This window comes from Rana temporaria, chromosome 3 (genome assembly GCF_905171775.1).
Source record: "Rana temporaria chromosome 3, aRanTem1.1, whole genome shotgun sequence".
Classification (NCBI taxonomy): domain Eukaryota; kingdom Metazoa; phylum Chordata; class Amphibia; order Anura; family Ranidae; genus Rana; species Rana temporaria.
This window is the reverse complement of record NC_053491.1, coordinates 418016704-418044562: the sequence shown is the minus strand read 5'-3', so window position 1 is coordinate 418044562 and position 27859 is coordinate 418016704. Positions and strand designations below refer to the sequence as shown.

General features: G+C 40.4%; 3 protein-coding genes across 3 annotated transcripts; all 3 read left to right on the top strand.

Moving 5' to 3' along the window:
* Positions 1-4588: 4588 nt before the first annotated feature.
* On the top strand, positions 4589-5921 carry LOC120930898 (olfactory receptor 5V1-like). The gene has a single exon (XM_040342037.1). The coding sequence runs from the start codon at positions 4592-4594 to the stop codon at positions 5519-5521; it is 930 nt and encodes a 309-aa protein (XP_040197971.1). The 5' UTR covers positions 4589-4591; the 3' UTR covers positions 5522-5921.
* Positions 5922-16559: 10638 nt separating this feature from the next.
* LOC120930530 (olfactory receptor 1F1-like) lies at positions 16560-17525 on the top strand. The gene has a single exon (XM_040341708.1). It carries the CDS (start codon positions 16560-16562, stop codon positions 17496-17498), a length of 939 nt encoding a protein of 312 aa, XP_040197642.1. The 3' UTR covers positions 17499-17525.
* A 9107-nt stretch (positions 17526-26632) lies between these two features.
* LOC120930897 (olfactory receptor-like protein OLF3) lies at positions 26633-27595 on the top strand. Its single transcript, XM_040342036.1, has one exon. The coding sequence runs from the start codon at positions 26642-26644 to the stop codon at positions 27593-27595; it is 954 nt and encodes a 317-aa protein (XP_040197970.1). The 5' UTR covers positions 26633-26641.
* The last annotated feature ends 264 nt before the right edge of the window (positions 27596-27859 follow it).

Here is a 27859-nt window from a genome sequence, read left to right as displayed (position 1 = left end):
GGTGGCTCTGCCCTTTTTAGTTGTAATTTGATGTCTGATGTCCTATCTAATGTATTATGCTCTTGAGTTGCCAATTTCTAACTTAATTTTATTTTCATAATCCAAAACATTGAAATACAAGTACCGCTCATGTCCTGGTGCCATTCCTATATCCGAAATACAATAAGCTTTGTATCAGAAATTTCTAACACAGCTGATTCTATCAAGGTAGAGAATGGGAGCTGATCCCCTCATGTCTATGGGTACCTTTTAAATGTGCTTTATTTGTGCTTTGATAGGTAAACATTGTTACCTTCTTGACTGTTAATTTTCCTAACCATGTTGCTCTCGAATGTACACATTTTTATTAAAACAAAACTAGCGAAGTTCAACTAAGAAACAGCTCTATTAAACTCTAAGGCCGCGTATACACGATCGGTCAAACCGATGAGAATGGTCTGATGGACCGTTTTCATCGGACCAAACCGATCGTGTGTGGGCCCCATCGGTTATTTATCCATAGGTTAAAAAAAAGCCAACTTGTTTTAAATTTAACCAATGGATTCCTGACCGATAGAAAAAAAAAACGATCGTTTGTAGGCACTACCATCGGTTAAAAATCCACGCATGCTCAAAATCAAGTCGACGCATGCTTGGAAGCATTGAACGTCGTTTTTTTTCAGCACGTCGTTGTGTTTTACGTCACCGCGTTCTGACACGATCGTTTTTTTAACCGATGGTGTGTAGGCACGACTGACCATCAGTCAGCTTCATCGGTTAACCAATGAAAACGGTCCATCAGACCGTTCTCATCAGATGGACCGGTCGTGTGTACGCGGCATAATAGTTTTGATTGGGGCCTGAAAAGAATGTTGCTTTGTAGTTAAAAAAAAAAAATGCTCTGATTATTTCCATTGATCAAACTATTCCCATATAAAGAGTGTCCATGTATAATCTTCATTTTTTCCTTTTAATATTTACCTGTAGTGATCTTTTCTCTGCAGTACAATACATTATCTATTTATGTAATAATATAGACTCACCAGCCACTTTATTAGGTACACCTTGCTAGTAACGGGTTGGACCCCCTTTTGCTTTCATACCTACCTTAATTATTTGTAGCATAGATTCAACAAGGTGTTGGAAACATTCCTCAGAGATTTTGGTCCATAGTGACAAGATGGCATCACACAGTTGCTGCAGATTTGTCGGCTGCATATCCATAATGCAAATCTCACGTTCCACCACATCCCGAAAGGTGCTCTATTGGATGAGATCTGGTGACTGTGGAGGTCATTGGAGTACAGTGACCTCATTGTCATGTTCAGGAAATCAGTGGTGAGATGACCTGAACTTTGTGACATGGGGCATTATCCTGCTGGAAGGAGCCATCAGAAGATGGGTACACTGTAGTCACAAAGGGATGTACATGGTCAGCAACAATACTCAGGTAGGCTGTGGCTTTTAAACAATGCTCAATTGGTACTAAGGGGCCCAAAGTGTGCCATGAATTTATCCCCCGCACCATTACACCACCACCAGCCTGAGCCGTTGATACAAAGCAGAATGGATCCATGCTTTCATGTTGTTTATGCCAAATTCTGACCCCACCATCTGAGACTCATGAGACCAGGCAATGTTTTTCCAATCTTCTATTGGTGAGCCTGTGCGAATTGTAGCCTCAGTTTCATGTTTCATGTTTTTAGCTCACAGGAGAGACAACCAATGAGGTATTCTGCTGCTGTAGCCCATCTACTTCAAGGTTTGATGTGTTGTGCATTGAGATGGATTTCTGCATACCTTAGTTGTAACGAGTGGCTATTTGAGTTATTGTTGCCTTTCTATCATCTCAGACCAGGTTGCCCATTCTCCTCTGACCTCTGACATCAACAAGTCATTTTTGTACACACAAATGCCACTTACTGGATATTTTCTCTTATTCTGACCATTCTCTGTAAACCCTAGAGATGGTTGTACGTGAAAATCCCAGTAAATCAGCATTTTTTTCAATACTGAGACCAGCCTGTCTGACACCAACAACCATACTGCGTTCAAAGTCACTTAAATTCCCTTTCTTCCCTATTCTGATGCTCGGTTTGAACTTCAGTAAGGGCCCTTTCACACTGGGGCATTTTTCAAGCGCTTTAGCGTTAAAAAAAGCGCCTGTAAAACGCCTGAAAGAAGCTGCATCTGCAATCCCAATGTGAAAGCTCGAGTGCTTTCACACTAAAGCGCCTGAAAAACACCCCAGTGTGAAAATGGTCTTAGCGTTAAAAAAAAGCGCCTGAAAGAAGCTGCATCTGCAATCCCAATGTGAAAGCCTGAGTGCTTTCACACTGAGGCGCTGAGCTGGCAGGGCGTCAAAAAAAGTCCTGCATGCAGCTTCTTTGCAGCGCTTTAGGAGCGGTTAATACACCGCTCCTAAAGCCCCCTTCCCATTGAGGAAGCTTTTTTTAACGCCAAAGCGCCTGAAAAGCGCCTCAGTGTGAAAGGGGTCTTAGCAGCGCTTTACCAGCGTTTTTTGGGCGCTGGCAGTGTGAAAGGCCTCTGAAAGCACTTGGGCTTTCACATTGGGATTGCAGATGAGGCTTCTTTCAGGCGCTTTACAGGCTTTTTTTAAACGCCAAAGCGCCTAAAAAACGCCCGAAAAACGCCCCAGTGTGAAAGGGGTCTAAGTCATCTTCATCACGTCTAGATGCCTAAATGTATTGAGTTGCTGCCATGTGCTTGGCTGAATATAGAAAGACATAATTTTACTAATTGTGTTCAAATATTTTATATATAAACAAGGAAACATTAGGAAATACAGAGCTGCATTACTTTACAGATGCCCAAAAAGACACCTTTCACTTCTTAAAGTGACTGTCACTTTTTTAACCCCTTAAGCCCCGGACCAATATGCAGCTAAATGCCAAGAGGTGTTTTTACAATTTGGCACTGCGCTGCTTTAACTGGTAATTGCACGGTCATGCAATGTTGTACCGAAACGAAATTTGCGTCCTTTTCTTCCCACAAATAGAGCTTTCTTTTGGTGGTATTTGATCACCTCTGCGTTTTTTTTTGTTCTATAAACAAAAATAGAGCGACAATTTTGAAAAAAATTCAATATTTTTTACTTTTTTCTATAATAAATATCCCCCAAAAATATATATAAAAAAAAAAAATTTCCTCAGTTTAGGCCGATACGTATTCTTCTACATATTTTTTGGTAAAAAAATCACAATAAGCGTTTATCGGTTGGTTTGTGCAAAATTTATAGCGTTTACAAAATAGGGGATAGTTTTATTGCATTTTTATAATTTTTTTTTTTTTTTACTACTAATGGCGGCGATCATCGTTTTTTTTCGTGAGTGCGACATTATGGCGGACACTTTTTGACACATTTTTGGGACCATTGTAATTTTCACAGCAAAAAATGCATTTAAATTGCATTGTTTATTGTGAAAATGTCAGTTGCAGTTTGGGAGTTAACCACAGGGGGTGCTGTAGGAGTTAGGGTTCACCTAGTGTGTGTTTACAACTGTAGGGGGGTGTGGCTGTAGGTCTGACGTCATTGATCGTGTCTCCCTATAAAAGGGATGACACGATCGATGCAGCTGCCACAGTGAAGCACGGGGAAGCCGTGCTTACATTCGGCTCTCCCCGTTCTTCAGCTCCGGGGAGCGATTGCGAGGGGGCGGCTAGAAACGAATAGCCGCCCCCTCATCCCGGATCGCTCCCCGACGATTTACGACCGCCGCATGTACCGGGGACCCCCGACCCACGTCTAGGCAGCGACGTGCGGGCACGTCATTCTGCCTGTCCGTGCCATTTTGCCGACGTATATGTACATGCGGCGGTCGTTAAGCGGTTAAAGAGCTGGGAACAAAGTCCAGTGAACTAAACAAATAACACTTGCCTGTCCTGCTGCACCCACTGCTGCACTCTCCATGCACCGTACACATGAATGTTTTTCGCGACGAGAAAAAGACTGATGGGAAACACGATGAGAGAAAAGAGAGCTGGTTTCAATTTTTTTGCGGCAGTTTTTTCATCAAGAAAACTGCTAAGGAGCATACACACAGCCGGTTTTCACGACCAATATAAAAAATGGCAGTTTTCTCGTCGTGAAAACCGGTCGTGTGTACAAGGCATCAGAGTTGAGAGAAGCTTGCTGCAGAGGTTTCAGCATCCTACTCACTTCTAGAAGTGTTGGATGTGTGGTCCCCTGCTTGGTTCTGTGGTTTCTTTTGCTGGCCACTACATCACTACTGTGTCCTGTGGGAATAAAGAGGCCAGCAAATGCGGGGAGCGCAGTAGGGGAAGTGATTTTCAGATTTTGCAGCAAGCTTGGACCTTCAACTCCGCAATCATTGGTGGTAAGGTCTTTGTAACAGATAAGAATCAACTGTTTGCTTTGCAAGGAGGATTTTTATTCAGCTTTTTAAAATAACAATAGCGCTGCTATAATGGGCCACATTTCCGAATTTCTTAATTTGGTCTTTTTAAAAATGCAGGTAATATTATGCAATAAATAATTTGGACAATCTTGTTATGTGTTTGGATGTTACAATATATTTTACCGTTTAAAAGCCAAAATTGTGAAAAAATTATTTTTCTGTAGGTTGACGAGATGAATAATTGTAGTACTTTGAAAGAATTTTTTATTGCAGGATTTGAAATCTTTCCAAATGGACAAATATTGTTATTTATTGTGCTGTTTTTATTGTACTTGCTTACAGTCGTGGGAAATCTGACTATTGTCACCCTTGTCAGTGTGGTGTCACAGCTTCACACACCGATGTACTTCTTTTTGTGCAATCTCTCTTCTTCAGATATTGCCTATGTCACAGTTACTTTCCCAAAGCTGATGTCAATTTATTTGACCCAAGAACATCGCATCACGTTCCATGAATGTATTACACAGCTATATTTTTTTTTATTATTTGGACAGGCTGATATATTCATACTGACTTGTATGGCCTATGACCGCTATGTGGCAATATGTAAGCCTTTGCAGTATTCCTTAATAATGAACAAAGCAGTGTGTAATGTAATGGCTGCCTTTTCCTGGCTTATAGGTATCTTAAATTCATTGTTGCATGCCTTAATTGCATCATCATTACCATTCTGTCACTCCAATGAAATTGACCACTTCTTCTGTGACCTTAAAACCCTGAGTATATTGTCTGGCAGTAACTCTAAAAACCGGGACATTCTGACAACTGTGCAGAGTATATTTATTGGATGTTTGCCTTTCCTCCTTATTGTAGTCTCCTATGTGTTCATCATTTCTACAGTACTAAAAATAAAATCTTCAAACGGACGTCTGAAAGCTTTTTCCAGCTGTACCTCGCACCTTATAACTGTAGTATTATTCTATGGGCCAATTATATTCCTGTACATGAAACCAGAGAGTGCTAGTTCTAGAGCAAGTGACAAATTGCTCTCCGTACTGTATGTAGCAGTGGTGCCAATGGTAAATCCTTTGGTCTATAGTTTGAGGAACAAAGATGTCTTGGTTGCAATTTCCAAAGTAAAACAATATTTTAAGAAAGTGTAGGTGCAAACAAAGAATGCTCCCATGGAATAAAACTACTGCAGGAGTTCTATATTTCCAATGGATCTTTGCTGTGCAAACAAACGTCTGTCTTTGTCAATGGTCACCGCTTTTGTTGAGATCTCCAAGACTTCCATGTTCCTCCATTACTTGAAACTGCATCACAGTGATCATGGATTGCACCATTTTAGCAGAAAAAAAAACTGCATCTCTTTCTCTTTTTCCAACTTCCTCTGACTTCCTAAGATATTGCTGTTTAATATCCTTTATCATATCTTTCATTAGGGTCCTTGCACATAGTATTGATGTATGAATGGCAGATCTTCTTGGCAAAGAGTTTATATGCAAAAAAATTCAACTATGGTCCATAAAGTGTGCATTCCCATGTGTATAAGGCCCCATACACACCATAGAATCCATCCGCAGATAAATCCCAGCAAATGGGTTTCAGCGGATAGATCCTATGGTGTGTACACGCCAGCGGATCTTTATCCGCGGATATATCTCCCCTGGGATGGATTCCAGCAGATCGGATATTCGCTGACATGCAGAACAAATCCATCTGCTGGAATCCATCCCAACGGATGGATCCGCTGGTCTGTACAGACTCACCGAATCCATCCGTCCGAAGGGATCCCCCGCATGCGTCGCAATGATTCAACGCATGCGTGGAATTCCTTATATGACAGCGTCGCGCACGTCGCCGCGTCATAATCGCGGCGACGGCGTGACACGTCATCGCCAGAGGATTTCGGCGCGGATTTCAATGCGATGGTGAGTACACTCCATCGCATTAAAATCTGCTGAAATCCTCGAGAGGATTTATCCGCGGAAACGGTCCGCTGGACCGTATCCGCGGATAAATACTCCCGTGTGTATGGGGCCTCAGAGCGTAAAAATCCCTAAAGCTGTACTATAATGTAACTTATATGGCCCAACTACCAAGCACTTATCTACAGAGACTGCAGCAGCCCAATACCTGAATACAGAATATGCAAGAATTATAATAAAAATAAATGCGCTATCGCTATGTGGTCATAAATGCAATCAATAATAAATTCTAAAAATGCTGAATCCAATTAACCGGTAATTGTACAAAGAAAATTAAATAATAAATAAATCTGTGTGTATCTTGTGGGGAAAAAAAACAACTATAAAAATTCATAAAAATATAACTACACCAGGGAAAGGTGAATAATGGTGCAATAGTGCATAAAACAATACATAATTGACAGTTCAACAAGAAATAAATTAACTGTCCCAAACTGGTGCTGTGAAAAAATCTAACCAATGGAATAATGCCTCTACAGGTACTCCACACCACCAAGTGTGCAAAACTCCTTACCAGAGAAAGAATACCTATGTGCTATATGTCAGTGTTCAGACATTCGTCCAAATTCTAAACTTTTGGGACGCTCAGCTAAATACTGAACTTTTGGGGACATTTGGCTGAACCCTGAACTTTTGGGATGTTCATCAGGAATTGCTCCTCGGAAACATCCCATAATGCAATGCCAAAGCCATCATTGGCCAGAGTCATGCCCACAAACTATCAAAGTCTGCTTTCCCAACAGTGTGTTGGGAGTTTAGTGAGGCACAGCTGATATTGCTTTATACTGCTTTGTGCTTGATTCAGTACTTAGAGCTGTATACAGTCCTAATAGTGCATAAAACAATACATAATTGATAGTCCAACAAGAAATAAATTAACTGTCCCAAACTGGTGCTGTGAAAAAATCTAACCAATGGAATAATGCCTCTACAAGTACTCCACACCACCAAGTGTGCAAAACTCCTTACCAGAGAAAGAAAACCTATGTGCTATATGTCAGTGTTCAGACATTCGTCCAAATTCTAAACTTTTGGAACGCTCAGCTAAATCCTGAACTTTTGGGGACATTTGGCTGAACCCTGAACTTTTGGGATGTTCATCAGGAATTGCTCCTCGGAAACATCCCATAATGCAATGCCAAAGCCATCATTGGCCAGAGTCATGCCCACACACTATCAAAGTCTGCTTTCCTAACAGTGTGTTGGGAGTTTAGTGAGGCACAGCGGATATTGCTTTATACTGCTTTGTGCTTGATTCAGTACTTAGAGCTATATACAGTCCTATATTCAGTGCTGTGTGTATATTTACTACTGATATTCTGACACATCATCCACAGCTCCTGCTTTATCCCCTGCCAGCTGTCATAGAGAAGTTATTATTTGAGCATATCCTGAGCCACTTCTGGCAAGAGGATCCACAACCATTAGTGGACTCTGAGGTTGGGAAGGGGAGTAATGGGAGCCTAGAAGGAAGGTACATCTGTCATGCCTGGGCTCAGCCCTTCCTTCTCTGAGCTGGCCACTGTCGGCTAATTGCCAGCTCCTATCTCTCCACATTGACTCACCTGTTGATGATTTTCTGCTCGTCAGACCTGCCTACTTAAGTCGTCCAGCCCAGATGATCTCTGCCTTCGCCTTGGTCAACATCACAGAGACTATCTCCTGCATTCCTGTTAAAGACTTGCTTGGCTGACATTGCTTCTGGCTCCAGATCCTGCGTGTTGTTCCACTATGCTGATCCCTGGCTTCCTGACTTTCTTGCTTGTCTGTCTATCTATTCCGGTTACCAAACTTTGGCTATGTTTTGACTACATTTGTTCTATTTACTTCTATTATTAAATAAGTGTGATTTAACTGTACTTCTGTCTCAGTCTCATTAATGGTTTCTGACAAAATCAGGCAGGAAGAACCAATAATCAGTGATTTTCCCGCAGCCACAACATATGCAACGTTGACGAGGGAGGGAATGACAATGAGGTTTCTGGCCCTACTTGAGCACGGATTCATGGTTTCCAACCCTGACCAGCAGTGACGGCAACACCCATCGTCAGGAAGTAAATCATGCAAACAGCTGAACTGAGACAGAGCCTCAATTTAGACACAATCCTTCTGAGCCAACTACTGCTCAGATAACTATAGTTTGAACACATAGCGCCCACTCATTGGGAGCAGGGCGATACATACTTCCCCCGCCACAACAGACAATGTCCCCATCATCGAGGAAAGTTTGACCCTCAATACTGAGGGTCGATACCTGAATTCCAAAAAAAACTTGGATGGTGAGGGAAGGGTAAGGTAACAAGAGAATAGAACATTTCACATAGACACACAATAATCATATCTAACCCACTCAGCCCTGGCTTAAGAGGAGATCCAGGGTACCTGGAAAACAAACACTAAACACAGGCAGGCAATATAAAACATTTCTGTACAATGGAAGCAAAGCCTTACTTCCTGAGAAATAAAACCTTCTTTCCAGATAAATTTCTCTTTGTGAAAAAATAAGTGCAATACAACAAATAAAAATTAATATCCCAAAAGCAGAAGAGTCCAATTTCTGCTGAATACATTTCCACCATCTAGTGGTCAAAGAACAATATACCATAGTCTCTTGTTTTTTTGTTTTTTTATGTTGAGCTTGGTAGAAAAATCTTGACTCGGAGCCTTCAGTGCCCTAGTACTAACTAACTAGTTACCCCAAGTCCTTCGGAGAAGAAGAAAAAATAGATAAAACAGAGAATCTTCTTCTTCTTGCAAAGTGACCAACTGGAACAGTCATTTTAGATATTCACCAGTAAAAGCAATGTCAGGCAAAGTTAATGATTTTCCCTGCTTGTTCACAATGGTGACGAAATACACACGGTCATCTTTCCCCCCATCCGTCAAATTCAGAGTCCTCCTACTCTTCTGCCGGCAAACATGTACGTCCAGTCCCAGGTACTATTTCCCCAGATGTCTTACCGGTTCCTGATGTGGACTTCCAGTGGTGTCCGCTGGTGACCCACTCACAGTGGTAACAGTGCCAGCTCCCTCCGGAATGACGGTTGTAGCAGATGTGGTAGGCATGGGCCGGACAATCTGGTCAAAGGCAGCAGCTTCTGTCACATTGCCTGTGATCCAGTCCACTTTGTAAGCGCAGGGTGGCATAATGGGTTGCTCCACAGAAAACAGGTACTCCCTGCATCGTAAACATCGAACAAAAGGATGGAGCTGCATAGCCAGTCCATTACACCTGTTACACAGCATACCCAGCGCCTCCACATTACCGATTGTGTAGAGCATGAACCGCCCATGTGGCTTCAATCAAATGCCGGAGTCCGTTAGCACGGTTCCCGGCAGCATAGTACTCATAGTGGTACCAACAGGAGGCATCCTGGGCCCAATAGCAGACTGCAATGGTAACATTGAAGACATGGCGGTGCTCCATCTCTCTGGGTGTTGGACACACATGTGGCGTCTCACACAGCGAACAGGCGGGAAGTCCTCCCACTTGCTCTCTTTGAAACACAGCTCGCAGAATTTTCTTTTCCTTGACTCCCCCCACAGCTCCACGCGGTCAAAAGTAAAAAATTATCGCAAATTTCTTCCCCGTTCTAGCACAGTCCTTTTTCCCTCTGTTGTATAAATCCCAAATGAACAGTCTGTTTTAGTTGAGAAAGGTAACAACAAATCCCAGATGAGCCCCCACGTGTAGCACTACCCCCGAAGGAGCTGCTGGTTTATATTTGAGCTTACCGTTACCTTACTGTTCCTTGCATTCATCTCAGGGGTTCTCCTTGAACAGTTATCCAGAAGAAAGTCTCTTTCAAGGGTTTTATTGAACAAACTTTCCAACAGAGGGGTAGAGGGATGGGGAGGACTGAGGTATCTTACTTGCAGATCACGAATATCCTCCCAGGTCCAGAGGAACAGCCGTCTCCACGCTGGACTCAGCAACCACCGGATAGGCCCACTCTCACTGTCCTAGCAGCCGGAGTGAAGCTCGATCAAAAGAAAAGTCTCTGTCACAGACCTGGTAGTAGAATTTGCTCATTAGTCTCTGCCACACACTAGGTGAACTTAGGAATCGCTCAATAGTCTCTGCCACAGACTAGGCCAACCCCTCACTGGGTTAGTTTTTGAAGTAAAAGAACACAGCTCTCAGTGCCAGGATCTCTCAGCCGTTCCGGCAGCACTCTGAGGCAAACTTCGATCCTGATACATCCTCCAACTGAATCCTCAATTGCTCGGTCCCTTCCTTTAGGTATGGCGACACAGGATCATCCCTGGATCAGTAGACCCCAGCAACTCCTGGGCCTACATCTCAGTTGCGAGGCCTCAGGCCAACGTGGCCCAGAGGCAGAAACTGCCAACACATTCCTGAGGCCAGAAGGGCCCTCAGATGAGGATGGGAAGATGAACCCCCACAAAATGGTGTCTGCCCCTTAAGTACCCTCTCCCAGAATGCACAGCGGGTTCACCACGCCCCCTGGGCTGCTTCAGGGAAAGAGGCACCCAAACATCCAGCCTGCTACCTTTCCAACCCTGACCAGCGGTGACAGCGACACCCATAGTCAGGAAGAAAATCATGCAACCAGCTGAACTGAGACAGAGCCTCAATTTAGACACAATCCTTCTGAGCCAACTACTGCTCAGATAACTAGTTTGAACACATAGCGCCCACTCATTGGGAGCAGGGTGCTACATATATATATATATATATATATATATATACATATATATCTGTACATAATGTGCAATACTGTTGTTGTAAAATGTGAATGAAGTAATGCACAACAAAACACATTACTTCAATAAAGTACCTGCCAAATAAAATAGGCACTTGTGTGAAGATACTTTAAACTCATAATTTTTGGAGCACTTTTAAAAGTAAAACCATAATGCTTTGTGTTTCAGATTAAAATAGTCCTTTCTCAAGCAATACACAACATGCACATTTTTAAGACATTAATACATTTAATTCTCATCCAAAATTAAGACCTTTCAGGGAACAAGTGTCCAGAGACATAGGGCCTGATCCTCAAAAGGGATACGCCGGCGTATCTACTGATACGCCGTCGTATCCCTGTTTCTATCTATGTAACTGATCCACAGAATCAGTTTCACATAGATAGGCAGAAGATCCGACATGTGTAAGGGACTTACACTGTCGAATCTTAGGATGCAGTACCGCAGCCGCCGCTGGGGGCATTTCTCGTCGAAATGCCGCTTCGGGTATGCAAATTAGCACTTACGGAGATCCACAAAGCTTTTACGCTTCGTTTTTTCTCCGAAAGTATTAGTTTGCTGTCGCAAAATTAGGGCTGCTTTTACAAGGCCTAAACTGTTTACACCTTGTAAAAGTAGACCCTTCTACCCCGCGTCGCTGTAATTTTTTTTAAAAAAAAAAAAATTTCCCGCCGCAACTTGTTTTTTTTTTACGCCCGCCGCGATTCTCAAAACCCGGCGCAACGTAAAACCACGCAAAGCACGTCAGGAAAATGACGTCGGGAGCATGCGCAGTACGTCTGGCGCGGTAGCGCGCCTAATTTAAATGGGACTCGCCCCATTAAATTAGGAACGCCTTGCGCCGGACGGATTTAAGTTACACCGCTCAAAATTTCTAGGTAAGTGCTTTGTGGATCGGGCACTTAGGTAGAGATTTTGCGGCGGTGTAACTTAAATAGGAAAAATTACGTTCCGCCGGGTTTTTGTGGATCAGGCCCATAATTCTCAAATGCCTTAATTAATGAATAAATGTCCTGCTCTCTTATAATATAGTGATTACTCGTATGCTTATATATTTCATGTCTGTGGCAAGTTAAATGCTTGCATAGATGGTGGCATGCTCCTCTCTCCCAAAATGTGTCTAATTTTTAAACATTAAGATACGGTTCACACAGGGGCAACACGCCTTACTGCGCGAATTTGCAACTTGGAGCAACTTACAATGCGACTTAAAGATTCCTCCATGACAGGCGACTTTGGCTGTGGTCAATCACAGAATAATCATCTCTGTGGGAGGGGGGGTTTACCTGAGTAAACTATTTTCTCTTCCTGTAAAGTTGCTTCAGTTAAGATGGTGATCCGACTTTGGAGGCAACTTCCATTGAAAAAAATGTGTACAAGTTGCCTAGAAGTCACCTTGAAGTAGTAGAGGAACCTTTTCTGAAGTCGGAGCGACTAAGACGGCTCTCATTCACTTCAATTGAATTTCTCATGTCGCGCGACTTGGGGCGATACAAGTCGGATCCCAAGTTGCGGTAGTGTGAACCGGCACTTAAGTTCATGATGTAAGGAACAGTTGGATAAGTTCACCTTTTAGAGTATGTTACAAGTTACACCCCTAACCCTGAGGAATATTCAGATGCATACTGTACCTCTGTGTACCTAAAAAATGACACAGGTATATAACTTTGTGTTTTAATGTTTATTCAATAAAAAATAAATAAAAAATTTGAAACAGAAAGAGCTGGAGCAAGCCTAAAGGGCAAATGTAACACACAGTTCTTTATGCTGTACAGAGTGTGGTTTTAGATGTTTATGTATTATATATGTATTTATTTTAAAATTATAATAAAAAATATTTTAAATATGCAGAAGTACTAATAGTTAATGTGATAGTTTGTGGAAGTGCAGGAGGACACTTTTTGTTAGGATAGTACACTCATAAAGATGTGAAGATTGGCACAGGTGAGTTGTTATATTGTGAAAAACTCAGAGACAGTGGTGGCTCATACTATCAGGGACCACTGTGATTAGTCCCCTATTATGTAGCCACTGAGATATGTTATTATAATGATCATGTGTGATTGTTTTCAAACTTGCCAGATTAGTTATCATTGTGCTTTTATTTATTTAAGACAATAAAAAAAATTATGTAAATTGTAAATATATTGTTATGAAACTTTAGCTGAATTTTAAAAACTATTTTGATCCATTTGTTAGCTTAAAATAAAATACAAGAATAGAATTTATTAAAACAGCTTACCAAACAAAATCCTTACATGTCCTAAAAATTTGAAAATTGTTAGGGAAAGAAAATTAGTTAGCATTACCATCATAATCATTTTCATGATTATTATACTAGATAGTTTATTAATCAGTAAACTTATTTTAAAATAAAAAGAAGCATTGTCTCCTCTATTTAAAAAATCTCAGCTGAAAACAGTTATGAGGTTAGTCATTTATTTATACTAATTGATCTGAGAATGAAAAAAATCTGTTGATTAATTCCCATAAGGATAAAATCTAGTATATAATTCTAGCAAGTCTTCCTTGAAAACATCTTAAACAAGTTGTAAACAAGCTAAACAGTGTGCTAGTAAGTATACCCTTATAAATGATGAACATGGTTCTACCTGAATATTAAAAAAAAAAAAAAAATTCTAATCAGTTGTTACAGATTTCTAAACAGCTGAAACATTGAACTACCTTTTTAAATATATTTATGTGTCTATGTAATAACATTTTTTTTATTGCTATTTATTCTATTAAAGTTTAATATGAATATTTCAATTATATATTGCTGATCATCTTGTTCATGCTTTATAATTATACATTTACAGTGTTTGATTTTTAATATATACTATACTATTTGTGATTTAAAAAAAAATATGGCCTAAAGTCATTGCTTTCTATAAAATAGAATTGTATCTATGATTCAATTTAAAAAAAAATCACAATAAAGTTTTTTATTAAAGATCAACATACACGCATACATCCATAACGTTTTTGAGTTATAAAAATTCTGTTATTATTTTTTTAAGGTGTTGGACAAGTTTCCCATAAGTAAAGAATTGTATTACAAAGTAATACAATTGATAAATGTACAGAGTTTAAAAAACAAAAACAAAATATACTTTTTAAAAATCATAGTAAGATATGTTTCAAAGCATTTCAATTTATTTTTACAGTATAGTAGCATTTAAGAACATGGTGGCTAAACAATCTAAATTAGAATTGTTGTATCCAATTTATTTTAACTTTTAACTTCAATTGTATGCATTTGTTATATGTTTTTATTTGTTATTCCTTCTTAAAATGTATCTTAACCCAGGAACAAATGTTCAAAATACCGCAGCTTACCAGTCCTTAGATGTAACTGCATTCTTCTTGTTTTTGAGTCATTTTTCCTCTCACCTGTTGATCCTGCCAGCAACACACTTCCTATTTAAGGGTGAAAAAGTTAAGCACTTGTACTGAATCTATGGAGGAGCAGTGGTGTAACCCAGAACATGAAGAGTGTTATGATTACAGAACCCCCCCAACTCCATAACACGGGAAATATGTTCTCAAGTCCACAACCTTTGCTGGGAACATAACGCACAGTGCAGCACAAGAAGAAAGCACATAAGGTTTTCACTTTTTGAAAACTTTTTTATTAAAAGGTGTTACAAAACACTTAACAGGTATATTTACCAGACCAAAAGGGAGAAGTAAGAAAAGTTCATTGTTACAGTTTATATACACTTTAAGCTCATCAAAGTATAGAGGCGGTGTAAAGAGAAAACATAACTGATTATTTTATCAGTATCTACACATAGCTCAGAATTTATATCCACCAAGGCATAACTAGAACCTTCAGGGTCCCGATGAAAGAAACAATGATGGGCCCCCTGACCCCTTCCATCAGAGCCCCAGGATTCCAATAATGGAAGGGCGTCCATGGACAGCCTGCTTCCCGCATGCCCCCTGGGATGTGCACCCAGCGCAATCACAGCGGCCCTTTATCATGTGATCCGCTGATCACATGTAAACAGACTTGATGGTTATCAGCAGCCCTTTGCTCCCACACTGTGTCTGTGTGAGGAAAGGACAGGATGATAAAGGAGACAGACTATCTGCTCCGTCCCCGTCCCCCCCAACCTAATTGAGGTGAATGCACATATACACATAACATATGCAGCAACTCTTAGTAATATTAGTAAACAAAGTTTAGAACTTTTACCACTGTATTGCCCAAAAATATAAGAAACCAACTGGTTATATGCTGTCCGCAGATATCTATTCAAAACAGAAATATCTGATTTGGGAGGACTGACCCAATAAAAAGGCATGACATTAAAGTGTATGTCCAAAAATTTCCAATAATTCCCCTAACCTCCCTTTTCCCCTCTGAAGAGAACATTTTTACAGTTTTAGTTTTTATTACATCCTTGTGACATCATCACTGGGCTTGTAAAAGTGTTGTAGTGTCAGTTGGTGGGAGCTTGGTTCCTTATAATGTAGACATACTCCAGAACTACATCTCTCAAAAGTCCTGTTCTTACACAACGTGTGTAAGTAGACGTTTGGAAGTCAAGGCAGCAGCACTCACAGTCAGCAGCTCTGGACTACTGACACCTTAACCACTTAAGACCTGGACCAATATGCAGGTAAAGGACCAGGCCTCTTTTTGCGATTCAGCACTGCGTCGCTTTAAATGACAATTGCACGGCCGTGCGACATGGCTCCCAAACAAAATTGGCGTCCTTTTTTTCCCACAAATAGAGGTTTTTTTTGGTGGTATTTCATCACCTCTGTGGTTTTTATTTTTTGCGCTATAAACAAAAATATAGAGACAATTTTGAAAAAAAAATCAATATTTATTACTTTTTGCTATAATAGATATCCCCCAAAAATATATATTAAAAAAAACGTTTTTTTTCCTCAGTTTAGGCCGATACGTATTCTTCTACCTATTTTTGGTAAAAAAAAATCGCAATAAGCGTTTATCGATTGGTTTGCGCAAAAATTTATAGTGTTTACAAAATAGGGGATAGTTGTATTGCATTTTTAATAATATTTTTTTTTTTACTACTAATGGCGGCGATCAGGGTTTTTTTTTTTCGTGACTGCGACATTATGGCGGACACATTGGACAATTTTGACACATTTTGGGGACCATTGTCATTTTCACAGCAAAAAGTGTTATAAAAATGCATTGTTTACTGTGAAAATGACAATTGCAGTTTAGGAGTTAACCACTAGGGGGCACTGTAGGGGTTAAGTGTGACCTCATATGTGTTTCTAACTAATAAACTATTACTGAAAAAAAGCAACCTAAGAAGTTCATATATGGAATTCATAGGTTGAAGCAGCGTCGGGAAAAACTATGTTTTTTTTCTGACGAGATTCTTGCCCGTGTGTACGAGGCCTCAGAAAGAGGCTCATGGCTTAAGTTGTTAAAGTAGTCTATACAATAATATACAAAATTATATGTGATATATGTTTTTTCCCGACAGATAAAATGGATGAATGTCCAAACACCACTTTAAAAGAATTCCACATCTTGGGTTTCCCTACATCTGAGACAGGACAACTTACACTTTTTATTGGAGTCTTGACTATGTACTTTCTGACCATTTTGGGGAACCTGATCATTATTACACTTATCTCTTTGACGTCTGTGCTTCACACCCCAATGTATTTCTTCCTATGTAACCTGTCATTGGTGGATGTCACATATGTCTCAACCACTCTCCCCAAACTCTTATCCATTACAATAACCCAGGACAACCGAATCTCTTTTCACGATTGTATCACTCAGTTGTATTTCTTTACATTTTGTGCTATCTGTGATATTTTTGTGCTGACCTCCATGGCTTACGATCGCTATGTAGCAGTTTGTAGGCCCTTGCAATACACTATGATGATGAACAAGAATGTTTGTATCACAATATCACTCTTCTGCTGGCTTATATCTGCTCTGAACTCCTTGCTGTTGACTTTGCTGACATCTGTTCTTTCATTTTGCAATTCCCACAAAATTAACCATTTTTTCTGTGATCTGAAAACCCTCACTGCTCTCTCATCTAGTGATACAAAAAGCAGGGAAATATTTATGTTATTCCAGGATATTCTGATAGCATGTGTTCCATTCTCACTCACTATAATCTCATATGTGAAAATCATCAGGACTATACTGAAGATTCGTACTTCTGAAGGACGTCTTAAAGCTTTTTCTAGTTGTACTTCTCATCTCAACACTGTTATATTATTTTATGGACCAATCCTGTTTGTTTATATAAAACCTGAATCTGATCACTCTAAAGAACAAGACAACTTAATCTCAATGCTGTATGTGGCTGTTGTCCCAATGCTCAATCTATTTGTTTACAGTCTGAGGAACAAAGATGTATTAGGTGCCATTAGAAAATTGACCTCCTATAGGAGCTCTCTACTTTAACCTTAAGGACCAGAAGGATTTGCCCCCTTAAGGAACAGACCCCTTTTTGCGATACGGCACTGCGTCGCTTTAACTGACAATTGAGCGTCATGTGACGTTGTACCCAATCAAAATGTACAGGGCTCAAAATTTCAAGTCCTGAGCTACTAGCCAGGCCTCAAGGCGTACTCGCCACCAGTTGCCCCGCCCAACCCCTACCATGTCCCGCCCCCAGACACGCCCTCATAAATTATCTCATGAAATGACACTTAAATGTTTTATGCAGAATTAAGTTATAAAAATAAATATTAACAACAAGTTATCCATGCCCAAAAATGCAGCCTGCCCATGTCTACCAATGCAGCACGTGTCCCCAGTGCAGCCACCTGTCCCCAATGCAGCCAGAGTCCCCATAGCAGCCAGTGTCCCCATAGCAGCCAGTGTCCCCATTGCAGCCAGTGTCCCCATTGCAGGCAGTGTCCCTATTGCAGCCAGTGTCTCCATAGCAGCCAGTGTCCCCATAGCAGCCAGTGTCCCCATAGCAGCCTACCTGTGCTGAGTGAGAGGAGCCAGAGCCGGAGCCGCCGCCGCTGCAGCCTGGTTGTTCAGGGAGGAGCCGCAAGGAGCAGCAAGGAGAGGAGCCACTGCTGCCGACTGGTTGATTAAAGCACGGGGAACATGCGAGCCGCCATATACAGCCCCTCCCCCTTGTCCGGGAAACTTTGATAGACAGATCACCCGTCCAATCCTGGGATGGGTGCTCTGTCTATCAAAGTGCCCAGTCGGTGGTGTCGGCTCCTCTCCTTGCTCGCCCACCCTGCTCCCAGGCAGCCTGTCCCACACTCGCCAGCCCTCAAAATGTACTCGCAAAATGCGAGCATGCGAGTGCAAATTTTGAGGGCTGAAATGTATGTCCATTATTTACAAAAATAGTGATATTTGATCACCTCTGCAGTTTTCATTTTTTGCGCTGTAAACAAAAAAAGAGTGAACATTTAAAAAAAATATATATATTTTTTTTTTACTTTTTGCTATAATAAATATCCCCCCAAAAACATTAAGCCAGTATGTATTCTTTTACATATTTTTGGTAAAAAATTTGCAATAAGCGTATATTGATTGGTTTGCACAAAAGTTATAGCGTCTACAAAATAGGGGATAGATTTATGGCATTTTTATTATTTATTTATTTTTTACTAGTGATGGTGGCGATTTTTTGAGAGACTGCGATATTGCAGAGGACAGATCGGACACTTTTGACACTTTTTTGGGACCAGTGACATTTATACAGCGTTTAGAGATAAAAATAGCCACTGATTACTGTATAAATGTCACTGGCAGGGAAGGGGTTAACACTAGGGGGTGATCAAGGGGTTAGGTGTCCCCTAGGGAGGTGTTTCTAACTGTGGGGGGATCACTAGGAACAGCAGATCTCTCTCTACTCTCTGCGCCCCCTATCACTCTTAAATTGTCCAACGTACACTTACAGCAAATTACGCAGCCATGCCAGCCTGCCACAGTATACTACTAAACACACACTATTTCATTTACATTGTCCCTTCTATTTCTTTCTTTTTCTGTATGTGGACCATGGCACTGTAACTATTTTAATGAACAACAATGAAAAGTACCTTTTTCCCAATCGTTATACAGCTGTCACATGACCCAAATCTTTCCCAGCCTGTCTGCAGGGAAACATAAGCAGGAGGTGCTTCTAATCCTCTGCTGCTGGTCACATGTTCAAAATATCAAAAACACAGACTTTGGAATACAGAGTGAAAATAAACAAATAATAGCAATAAACTGTTTTAAACTAGCATACATATATAGATTCAAAATATATATACACATAACATGTTGTGGGCAGATTTCTGGCAGTCACAGGCTGTGTCATGCCCCTCCAGGGGGCATGGGGGGTGAAGCCTCCATTAGCCTCCATTGTGTTTAGCTGGTTGGTGGGCATGGAGGAGGAGAATCTGAGAAAGAATAATGTATTTGTTTTAATTTAGCAAAAAATAAAAAACCTAGTGGTGATTAAATACCACTAAAAGAAAGCTCTAAAAGTTTATTTTGGTACAGTGTTGCATGACTAAGCAATTGTCATACAAAAGGCCCGTACACACGATCGATTATTCTGACAACAATTGTCCGACGGACGCGTTTTGTCAGGCAATCCGGCCGTCTGTATGCTCCATCGGACAATTGTTGTCGGAATTTCCGACAACAAATGTTGGCTGTGCATGCTCTCAAATTGTCCAATAAAACATGTGTTCTGTCGTTTCATCCGATTGCGTGTACATAAATCTGTAGGACTAATATCCAAAGTACAAACACGCATGCTCCGAACCAATGCTAAACAATAGCCGAAGTTGCTCAAAGGGTGGTGGTAAAGAGCTGAAAAACCACAAGTCTGATCGTGTGTATGAGGCTAAAGTGTGACAGCACTCAAATATGAAAATTGGCCTGGGCAGAAAGGGGGTAAAAGTGTCTGGTATTGAGGTGGTTAAAATTAGCTGTTTTATTAGAGTCTGGCATTTTATATTTAATGACAAAATAAACAGGTATGTGCCACAGGAAATAACAATAAACCCTACAACAGTGCAGCTGCTATCATTAAATATAGAAAATACATAAATAAATCAAGAATATAGTTATGGCAGCGCTACTGTTATCTTTGTATTATCTTTGTGTCCTAAATCAAAAAATGTGGCAACTCCCTACAAGAATCTGAGAATAGTCACTGGGGTCCTAACTAACCAAAAACCTGATCTAGCAACCCTAACTCTAGAGATAGACAAATTCCCTATCACTGACCATAAGGTAGTCACCAGTGGCAGCCCCCCCACTAGGGGCACACGGGCGCTGCCCCCCCATCCATGCGTGGCTTTAATAGGCTTCAAAAAATGGTTGGCTTGGGGCTCAGAGCATGAATATTCGCTATTGTCACACTGATCCTCCTCCCTGCCAATCTAGAAGCCAGTCCTGTTCCCGTCAAGAGCTGTCACGGTTTTCAAGATTCCATCGGGAGGTGCAGAAGAGAACAGCTCCGGAGTGGGGTCTGGACTACCCTCATGTCCCCCAATATCATGGACACCGTTGAGGACTCCCATGTGCAGTGGGAGGATGACATGGTATGGGAATACATGCACATCCCCAAACCATTGCGAGGGATCTCACAGTTAGGAGGTTTGGACCCAGTTCCAGGACATTTGGCAAGAATGGCAGCTGGGAAGAGCCATCTATAAAGACAGGGTGGTGGTTGTTAAAGCTGGACAGCCCACCAAGAGCCACTTGAGCTGATGGCAATCAGTGAGCTACAGTACCAACAATTGAATTTCAGGGTTTGCACAAAACTGCAAAACTGCAAAAATGGGCTGGTCAAAATTCTTGGCACCCTTTCAAATTTGTGGATAAGTAAGAATGTTTCAAGCATGTGATGCTCTTTAAACTCACCTGGGGCAAGTAACAGGATCGGTACCACCACCACCCGTACCACCGCCACCCATACCGCCATCGGTACCACCACCACCTGTACCGCCACCAACCGTACCGCCACCACCCGTACCACCACCACCCGTACCACCACCATCGGTACCACCGCCATCGGTACCGCCATCGGTACCACCACCACCCGTACTGCCATCGGTACCACCACCACCCGTACCACCACCACCCATACCGCCATCGGTACCACCACCACTTATACCGCCATCGGTAACACCACCACCCATATCGCCATTGGTAACACCACCCATACCGCCATCGGTACCACCACACATTCCTGCCACTAATACTTTAATACCTTGGACTGTCTACTTTCCAAAAAGGGGTAATTTGGGGGTATTTGTACTTTCCTGGCTTGTTATTGTCTCAAGAAATTAGATCGGCCTTCAGTACATTAGGTGTGATCAGATGTGATTCATTTTCAGTGATTGGCACCATAGTTTGTAGACTCTATAACTTTCACAAAGACCAAATAATATACACTAATTTGGTTTATGAAGAAAAATTACTTAAAATTTCACAATATAAACTAAAAAAAAGTTTTTATTTTTTTAAATTTTCGCTGTTTTTTTGCTTATAGCACAAAAAATAAATAACCCAGTGGCGATTAAATACCACCAAAAGAAAGCTCTATTTGTGAGAATAAAATGATAAAAATTTGGTTTGGATACAGTGTAGCATGACTGAATAATTGTCATTCGAAGTGTGAGAGCGCTGAAAGTTGAAAATTGGTCTGGCGGGAAGGTGCATAAGTGCCTGGTATGGAAGTGGATATATATATTTTAACCAAAATATATTAATATATAATATATTTTTATAAAAAAAATTGGTTTATGCTTTACAAAAAATTCAGGTTTAATCTTCCATCTATTCTACTAATGATTTTTTTTTAATTGCGTAAATCCTCATGAGACCCAATCTAAGTGCTTTTCCCAAGGTCTCGAAACTATTATATATTCTGCCAAGCAGAACCATGTTTGTGATATAAGAACAGCAGAGTTGTTCTAAGACACATATAACGGGTAAGACGTTTAGCCATCTTTTTCATTAACACTGTAGAGTTACAGCAGTGTAAAGTGTGTCAGACATAGAGGGGTTTATTTACTAATAGAATAGAGACTATTCACCCGGCGAAGTGAACACCAGTATTTACTTTGGAAAATGTATGTTCACTTTCAAAGTGAATATTAGTAAATAACGTGAGGCTATGCGCACTTTGAATATTCAATCTGCTAGCAAAATGTATACGTTTTTTTAATTTCCCTTGCACTTGATTGCGTATTCAATATTAACACAGTGTCACCCTATTGACATTCAGTATATATAATGTTGTGCATTATAACTGTTAATCATTTCATATTTTGATCTTGAATTTTGACTTATGAAACTGTGTTGTTTTCTAGAACTTACTATGGGAAGGGTGAGAAGTTGAATAAAAAAAATTAGGTCCATACCAGTTTGCTTCCACACTGATAGAGCCCATACACTATTGTCTGTGCCTTCTCTTTCTCCTATAGCCAGAAATGAAGTGTAAACCAGAACAAAATGCTTTTTACAATTTTTACAGCTGCACAGGAATTATGGTGCAAGATTTTTTGGTCCTGCTTTATCTCATTTTGTAATGCAGACAGCAATGACTCCTTCATATGAAAGAGGGGCTGAATTGAGTTTAGAGTTGTGCAATTCGTTTTGTTCCGAATTCATTTTATAACTAATTTCGAAAAATGTGTTAATTCGGGGAAAGATCTGACTTAAGATTTGAAAATTTGAAAATCTAATAACCCAAAAATTAAAAAATCTGAAATAATAACTAACTAATAATAACTTAACTATTATTAACTATTAAATTATAGGTATTAGAATTTCCTTTCAAATTTGGCTGTTAGTGAACGTAACGAATACAAATGTATGCGAAGTTACGAATTATCCAAAATAATGAATGCCGGATCTAAATGTAAATGGAATGTAACAAATTAATAATAATATATAATAATAATAATAATAATAATAATAAAAACATGTTTTATTATTATTTATTATTCATTAGTTCCGTTCCTTTGTTTAGATGGGGCATTCATTATTTCAGATAATTCGTAACTTTGGATAAATTCATATTTGTTACGTTCACTAACAGACAAATTTAAAAGGAAATTCCAATACCTATAATTTAATAGTTAATCATACACACGCACACATATGACCTCCAGCATTATTTAGGTTAAAAAAAAACACTTCTTAACATTCTTTACAGTGATGGAGACCATACAATTTGCCATGGAATATTTTATTAGCTAAGTAAATGTAGAGAAAATTGACTGTGGAAAGTATACGGAATAACGTGCAAGTAAAAGAAAAAAACTGTATTTTAAAACTGTATTTTAACTTGTACGGGTTCGGATAATGGTGGTCAGCAGAGGTTCAACTCATTCACAGAGATAATGAAAGATTCACTTGCTTAGTGAAATTCCCTTGTAAAGTGAACTGCCTTTTTGTCTTTAGTAAATTAAAGGGGTTGTAAAGGTTTGTTTTTTGTTTTCTAAATAGGTTCCTTTAAGCTAGCGCATTGTTGGTTCACTTACCTTCTCCTTTGATTTCCCTTCTAAATGTTTTTATTCTTTGTTTTCTTTGTCGTAATTTCTCACTTCCTGTTCCTCCTCAGTGGAAATCGAAGGAAAAGGTAAGTGAATCAACAATGCACCAGCTTAAAGGAACCTATTTAGAAAATAAAAAAACAAACCTTTACAACCCCTTTAAGCCTTCAAACAGCTTGACAATTTGATGACATTGTGCCTTTGCATGAGCTTTTTCTCCACAGATAAGCTTATATTCACATATTTTCACATTTGGAAGACAATTACAGGCCTGGAGCTACAATTACTGGGAAATCCCATTACGTTCTATTTCATGGCTGTTTTTTTTTTTGTTTTTTTTTATTTTTTAATACTTTCTGAGTTTGTGTCTTTTGACAAACATGCTGCAAATGTAGTCAGAATTTGTGACAAGTGTTTTTTTTTTATGGGTCAATGACTGAGAAAATATTAGAGCCATAGAATGAAAAAGGCAGCCAGTCAGTCAGATTTTTAAAAGGAGAGGTCAGCAATGTCTACCTATACTAGACCGTAAACTTATACCAAACATAAATTAACTAGGGTTGTTACTGATCAAAATTTTTCTGTTCGATTAATCGTTTTTGTTTTTTTAATCGATTAATCGACTAATTTTGACTAATTATAGCGCACATACAGATCCAACTACTTTTAGCTGATCTCCTTGCAGGCTGATTCCCAGTGCAGCTACCAACCACTGGAAAAATAGATAGCAGGATACAAAAAACACACAAAGGCAGCACTTGATGGGAATAGCATTAAAACTTGTATAGTCTTCAAGTAGGTAACCAAATAAATATTGCACTGGAGATAAAATCGATGTAGCTACATAAACATGGTGCGAGTAATACCAAACAGTACCAAAAGCAGTCATAAAAACATGTAGCTAAGTATGATACTGGTATAAAAATGTGTACAACAATACCACTGCTGAATCCAGATGAGGAGGGTTTAACATCAGTCCGTCAGCATGTAGAGGTCCCGTGAAGGGAACTATCACAACTCCCAGTGGATGGCTGTAGAATCCCAGGTTGATAGAGGGAAGTGATAGAGGGAAGTGTAACAGCCCTTGCGTGTGGCAGATAGTAAGGTCCCGCCGGCATGCAGATATGAAGGCACAGAAAAGGAGCCCTTCAGATGGACACGGGAAGCCCCGCCGGTGTCCGTGACGTTACTGGATCTCGACGGAACTCCCCGAAGGCCCAGAAGCCGGCGGAGAGGTGAGTACCAATCAAAAGAATTTTAATCGATCAAAAAGATTTTGATCGATCAAAAAAATTAAAGATTAATCGATTAATTAAAAGTTAATTTGCCCAGCCTAAAATTAACATATCCTAATTGAATGCAGCTAGAAAAATAAAGTACTGGTCCCTCAAATCTGCCCCTACAACCCTTAGAAAAAAATTAAAGATGGCCTACATTCTCCCCAACATGACGGAACTGAGGCACCAACCCTCTACTCTATAAAATGGTGGGGTCAACAAACAGGGAAAAGCAACAGGTTCTCTTTAATGTACTTCTCCCCAGTTGCACCTACTCAGCTTTCCATTGAGTGTGTAATCTCTGAGTTGCTTTATTTGCATATCACAAAAGGCTGAGTTTTCTTCCTACCCTTTTTAACAGCACTTAGTCAACCACCAAATATCAGCACTGTTTCATGGAATCAGCCATAAACCCTGTAACACTAGACATTTTGGGGCAGATCCACGTACCTGCGCGTAAAACCTGCGGGGCGCAGCGTATCTAAGATACACTACGCCGCCGCAACTTCTTTTTTTTTTCGAATCCACAAAGAATTTGCGCCGTAAGTTACGGCGGCGTAATGTATCTTTGGCGGCGTAAGGGCGCGGAATTCAAATCGATGTGATGGGGGTGTGTTTTATGTAAATACATCGTGACCCGACGTAAACAATGTTTTTTTTACACTGCTCATGCGCCGTCCGTGGGGGTATCCAAGTGCGCATGCTCGAAATTAACTTGGAACAAGCCAATGCTCACGACGGTGACATCATTCTACGCAAATCCCTATTCGCGAACGACTTACGCAAACGACGTAAAAAATTCAAATTTGGACGCGGGAACGACGGCCATAGTTAACATTTAGTACGCCACCATATAGCAGCTTTAACTATATGCCGGAAAAAGCCGAACGAAGACAACGTAAAAAATGCACCGGCCGGACGTACGTACGTGGATCGCCGTAAATAGCTAATTTGCATACTCGACGCGGAATTCTACGGGAACGCCACCTAGCGGCAGCCGAAATATTGCACCTTAAGATCCGAAGGCGTACTAAGGCCTAGTACACACGAGAGGATTTATCCGCGGATACGGTCCAGCGGACCGTTTCCGTGGATAAATCCTCTCCAGGATTTCAGCGGATTTTGATCCGATGGAGTGTACTCACCATAGGATCTAAATCCGCGCCGAAATCCCCTCGCGATGACGTGTCGCGCCGCCGCCGCGATGATGACGCGGCGACGAGCGCGACGCTGTCATATAAGGAATTCCACGCATGCGTCGAATCATTACGACGCATGCGGGGGATCCCTTCGGACGGATTGATCCGGTGAGTCTGTACAGACCAGCGGATCAATCCGTTGGGATCGATTCAAGCGGATAGATTTGTAGACATGTCTACAAATTTTTATCTGCTGGAATCGGGAAATTTCCGCGGATAAATATCCGCAGGAATGTACACACCATAGAATCTATCCGCTGAAACCGATCCGCTGAGATTTTTCAGCGGATGGATTCTATCGTGTGTACGGGGCCTAAGACGTACGCCTGTCGGATCCCTCCGAGATGCCGTCGTATCTTGTTTTGTAGATACAAAACAAAAATACGACGCAGTGATTTTAAAATTACGACGGCGTATCAATAGATACGCCGTCGTAATCCTTTTGTGGATCTGCCCCTTAGTTTTCTGCTGAAAGCTGAACAGAGCATTGACACAGCACAGTTTTGATTTAATACATGTGTATTAAAAACCTTTACTTTAAAAAAAATACATGATTCACTTCTCTTTTTTCAGGTTTCCAGGTAGAACAAAACATGAAGGAGTGTTTCAACAACACATCAAACACATTCTATATTCTAGCTTTCTCCACCTCCAATGCAGGAGGACTTGTGCTTTTTACTGGAGTTCTGCTAATGTATCTGATGACAGTGACTGGGAACTTGCTTATTACAACATTGATCTGCCTGGTGCCCAGGTTGCACACCCCTATGTATTTCTTCCTATGTAATCTCTCCATTGTAGATGTCATTTATGTTTCTAGTATTCTTCCAAAGCTCTTGTCAGTAACACTAACAAAGGCCAAAGCAATGTCTTTTTCAGGATGCATAGCTCAGACTTCCTTTCTTGTCTTATCTGTTGTTTGTGATATGTTGGTGCTGACCGCCATGTCTTATGATCGGTATGTTGCCGTCTGTAAGCCTTTACAGTATCATCTGATAATGAATACAAGAGTTTGCACTATAGTGGCCATTTCCATTTGGCTTATAGCCATTATCAATTCAGTAAAATATGGCATTATTACTTCTGTATTATCTTTTTGTAGCCCACAGAACCTTGATCATTTTTATTGTGACCTAAAAACACTGTACACAGTCACCACTAGTGACACTTCCAGCAGGGAAATACTTATAATTGTGGATGATATTTTTCTTGCATTTATACCCTTTTCTTTGGTTCTGATTTCCTATGTGTATATTATTTCCTCCATCATGAAGATAAGTTCATCAGCTGGTCGTGTCAAAGCGTTCTCGAGCTGTACCTCTCACATCACTACCGTCATATTGTTCTATGGCCCTGCTATCATACACTATGCTGATTCAGAAGCTGGACTCTCTAAAGAGGGTGATAAGGTGATGTCACTGATCTATATGGCTCTGGTCCCAATGCTGAACCCTGTAGTCTATACCTTAAGAAACAAAGAGGTTTTGGGAGCAATTAAAAAGCTTCAGCCAGCCACAAACAAACTAATGTATAATATTTTTGTATAACATTACGTTCATATTGTTGTTTTTAGTTTTTAGTTATTACTAACTTACTAACTAAATTTAGGTATTACAGGTACTTATATTGCACTGTCAATTTATGCATCACTATACATATATATTGTACATTCACATCAGTCCCTGCCCTCAAGGAGTTTACAAACTAAGATTCCTATGTCATATTCATACTAGGACCCATTAACCTACCAGCATGTCTTTGGAGCGTGAGAGGAAACCCACACATGGAGAACATGCAAACTCTATGAGGTC